This window comes from Diabrotica virgifera, chromosome 5 (genome assembly GCF_917563875.1).
Source record: "Diabrotica virgifera virgifera chromosome 5, PGI_DIABVI_V3a".
NCBI lineage: Eukaryota > Metazoa > Arthropoda > Insecta > Coleoptera > Chrysomelidae > Diabrotica > Diabrotica virgifera.
In genome coordinates this window covers 19,248,255-19,252,554 of record NC_065447.1, presented here as the reverse complement: position 1 = coordinate 19,252,554, position 4,300 = coordinate 19,248,255, and the positions used below count along the sequence as shown (strand labels likewise).

The following is a 4,300-nucleotide window of genomic DNA, read 5'->3' as shown; positions in this document are numbered from 1 at the left end:
TTGAGTTCCGTGTCAGAGTGATAGTTATAATTTTTTAGTGTTCTACGTCAAAAGTCAAAGGTACAGTCACCTAAAAAATGTTTCTGAATGTCAAAAGCTTTCGTAACCTTTTTTGATGACGTATAACGTCATTGGTTTTGTCAGAAATAATTTTAATTTGTCATGGGACATACTTATGACAGTTTATGATTGAAAATAATTATATCATAAAATTACATCCACTTTGTTTTAAAGTTTCGATTGCCAATCCAATTATATGAGAAAAGCAATATTTAAATTTAAACGCTGTGTCTAGGTACACGCTAACGTGTACGCAAATAAAAAAGTTAGGTACACGCTAAACGTCATCAAGTCAGTGACGTCACTATTTAGCGTGCACTGTTACTGGTTTTTTGCGTACACGCTAACTTGAGCCGCGTGTATGCTGTGGTAAGTACCGTGAGTGCCAGCGTTAGATAAGAATTTGTCTAATTGCGTTGTGTTTACACTTTAATATTAATTAGTAAAGAGATTTCTTATTTTTTATTTGTTTAGTGTTTATTTTTAAATTAACTATGGAGTGTGGACAATTATTTAGTTCTTTTAATAAGTTTAACAACATTTTAAAACAATATCAAAAAGATAAGAGACTACAAATTAATATATATTTTTTTAGTCACAAGTGATAAGACCTAAAGCTTTCACAATAATAATTAACTTACGTATAAAAATTATTTTAACAATATTTTGTACACTTCGCGTCATATAAAACTGGTACACTTTTTTTTCCCAATGTAAACCTGTGTTCAGACTGACAATTATTGTTCGTGAATCACTTCGTTGTTGCCATCACAGATAACGGAATTGCACTAAATCTAAATACAAAAAAATAACATTTAAAATGTATATTTCGAATTGTAATACATATTTAAATTACACACTTGTTCACTATAAAAGTTATTCATTTTGTATTAATTTTAAATTAAATTTTTAATTTTTCCAGTGTGTTTTACTTATTCTACACAACTTAATGCAGTTTTGTCCTACAATTAACGAGAAACCAATCACACCTCTCGATTTGACATTAAACATAATAATTTAAAGTCATGTCAAGATTTATTATCTATCATTATTTTTGAATTGAAATATTTTCATAAATTATAATAAAACACGAATCAATGTATGGATACTTAATTGAGATGACGGAAAATTACAATTGTTTTAGTTTTACGTATATTAAAAAATGCGGTCTGTCGCACAGCCCCGTTTTTACCTAGTTTGATATAATATTTTCGTTGAACTGGCAACGTTGCCCTAGAAATTGGAATGACACTTGTGACAAGATCAACTTACACAACTTAAAAAACACGATTTTCGGTTATAAGAGTTGTACCAGTTTTTTTTGACGCGAAGTGTACATGTCATGTCTACTAAATACATACATATTTATTTTGCTAGCCTGAATATGTACTTTTATATTATACACATTGATTTATTACACTTAAGTTTGAAACATCTGAACAGTTCTGCTTCCCTTCCCCTTCCCTTAATAACAAATATTTTTCTATCAAACAAACACTTAACATATCAAAATAGCCTGTACCTAATATACAAATACTGCGCACGCTAAATAATGACGTCACTGGCTTTATGAAGTTTAACTCGCGTGTACCTAACTTTTTTATTTGCGTACACGCTAGCGTGTACCTAGACACAGCGAAATTTAAATTCAAATTTACTGGAGGGAACACATCCGGATGTTGATACCTGTCATTGGTATCACTGGAAAAATGTCAATTCAGTTGGCAAAATTACCAAGTGTCAACTGTCACTCTTTTTCTCAAGACAGCGAGTGCTGTGCACGTGTTTGTTAAATCTAGGTATGTTTTTTTTTATTAAATTTTACTCTAAACTAGAAAATTAAGGCATAACATTTTTGTAAATTTGTGCATTATTTGTTAAAGGTTCCAATAAGTAACCCACGAAAATGGCCAAGCGTACAAAGAAGGTCGGAATCACTGGTAAATACGGTACCCGTTATGGTGCTTCCTTGCGTAAAATGGTGAAAAAAATGGAAATCACCCAACACTCCAAATACTCCTGCAGTTTTTGCGGCAAAGAAGCCATGAAGAGGAGTTGTGTTGGAATCTGGTCCTGCAAGAGGTGTAAGAGGGTTGTAGCTGGAGGTGCATGGGTATACTCAACCACAGCGGCTGCATCAGTTAGATCTGCTGTAAGGCGTCTTAGGGAAGTTAAAGAACAGTAATTTTGTAAGTTAAATACGTTAATAAAAAAATAAAAGTTTTTTTTTTAGTTTTGTATTTGGAAATCTCCTATTTTGCATACCCTTATAACATTAACATAATCAGATATTTTTGACTTGTCATTGGTACCAAGTATGCCCTATTTATTGAAGTTTGTTAATCTATAATTCATTTTTTCCTGTTCATATATAGTCTTTATTTTAAAAAATTCAGGCAATTCGTAAAATAGATATAGTCTGTTCGCTAAACTCAGAGGCAACTTTCTAGATGTTTTAGTCGGTAATTTTGCCAATTTTAGTAAAATTGGCAAAAAATAATTCCTAAATAGTTAATAATCACTAAATAGTTAGTAATTTTGCCAATTTTTGCAAAATTGGCAAAAAACAAAAAAATTATCGACTAAAATATCTAGCCAGTTGCGCCTGAGTTTAGCGAACCGACTATACATGTTTTAACCCATTAACAGTCGCATAAGATTTGTTAACATTTTCACAAACGCTTTCTGGTTAAATAATAGATAATTTAGGAAGCACAATACATTTGACCATTCAGGTACTTTTCAGGTGGCTACTTATGTAGCCAAATAAGTATGTATTGTAGTTAAGTTTTTGGAGAACAATACATTACAAACAAATAACAAAAATTGTGACCAGGTCAATATCGTTTTCTTTCTGTACCGAAATTTGCAGTGTGCTCTGCTATGCATTCTATATTAAGTTGTCAAACTCATACACTGGTCCTGAGTTTATTTGTCATTGGCACTTAGAATGGTCCATTTGTTAGCAGTGTCATCTTTAATAACTTTGAAAACTATGATTTCTTTCTACTAGGAGATCTTGTGAAAGATTGTCTGGTGCCTCTTGTGCTAGTTCATTTAAGATTACCCAAGATGCATGTGCAGTATTCTCCTGTAGATGAGAACTAGCCCTTTTAACCTTTCCAGAACTGTGCTACAAAAACTTATGCTTCAAGCTGTGGGTAACTATGCTGCCGTCCTCAAATAAAACGTGGTATGTGCAGCCAACTTAAAACCGAGAAATCGGCTCTTAAAGTTTTTTTCTCAGGACTCTGTGTTGACTGCACATTCCAATTTGTTTATTTTGGTAGTAAATAAAATGATACGGCTTTCAGACTTTGCAGAAGCACAAATGTCACAAGGAAACCACATATAGCAAAAACTCGATTTTAAATTTTTTTGCAGATACAGTAATACCCCGCACTTAACGCGATAGGTGGGACCGAGCAATAATCATGTAAGTCAGGGTATAATTTCATATGTGTGTGTACCTATTACTTATCAACGGGCAATCACCCAACATACAATACAGTATAAACATTAATCACAGGAGGTTATAACCTAACACCTAACCTAAAGTAAATTGAAAAATTTTAATCATACAAACTAGGAAATTAAATAAATAACAAATATTAGCAAAAAATGTACAAAACACAAAGATATCAAGTTATCACACAGTTTTTAAGCTGAGCTTTAAATTCATTTGGAAAACTATAAGAATCTAAACCTTCCGAATATTGAGTATTCAAGTATTCTTAGATATAAAAAAAAATCCCTTTATAAAAGTAACAAACACCCACTCTATTAGACAAAACTGTAGATAAGAAATACAAAATAAAATCGCTGATTCCGTGTGAAAAGTCCAAACATGTATAATACATTGGATGAGCAATAGTGTGTGGTTGGTATTTCTATCTCGTCAATACCTAAACGATTGTGTGGCGCTTAAATAATGAATCGACAAGATTTTAAAATCACATATCAAGTCGGGGTAGTGTAAGTCGAGGTATTACTGTACTGCGTTTTAATTGAGGATGGCAGTATGGTACCCCACTAAAATAATTTAATAATTTATTTAAATTATATATTATTGTTTGGAAAGTTATACAATACAGCACTAGTAACTGAGATATGTAATTTGTTTTTATTATTAAACAAATATACTTTTATTTTGACATGGCATACAAATTTTTTTACTTTCTTCTTGATGTAATGTATGCTACGAATGGCTTTTTTGAATGTACTACAGTACAATCAGTTT

General features: G+C 31.7%; 1 protein-coding gene across 1 annotated transcript; it reads left to right on the top strand.

The window, feature by feature from the left end:
- Positions 1–1,720: 1,720 nt before the first annotated feature.
- On the top strand, positions 1,721–2,284 carry LOC114335017 (60S ribosomal protein L37a). The gene is made up of 2 exons (XM_028285172.2): positions 1,721–1,859; positions 1,944–2,284. Exon 2 carries the CDS (start codon positions 1,967–1,969, stop codon positions 2,243–2,245), a length of 279 nt encoding a protein of 92 aa, XP_028140973.1. The 5' UTR covers positions 1,721–1,859; positions 1,944–1,966; the 3' UTR covers positions 2,246–2,284.
- Positions 2,285–4,300: the final 2,016 nt, after the last annotated feature.

Bases quoted from the DNA above. Each gene is read 5' to 3' on its own strand.
- LOC114335017 (XM_028285172.2), top strand. From the start codon at position 1,967: ATGGCCAAGCGTACAAAGAAGGTCGGAATCACTGGTAAATACGGTACC.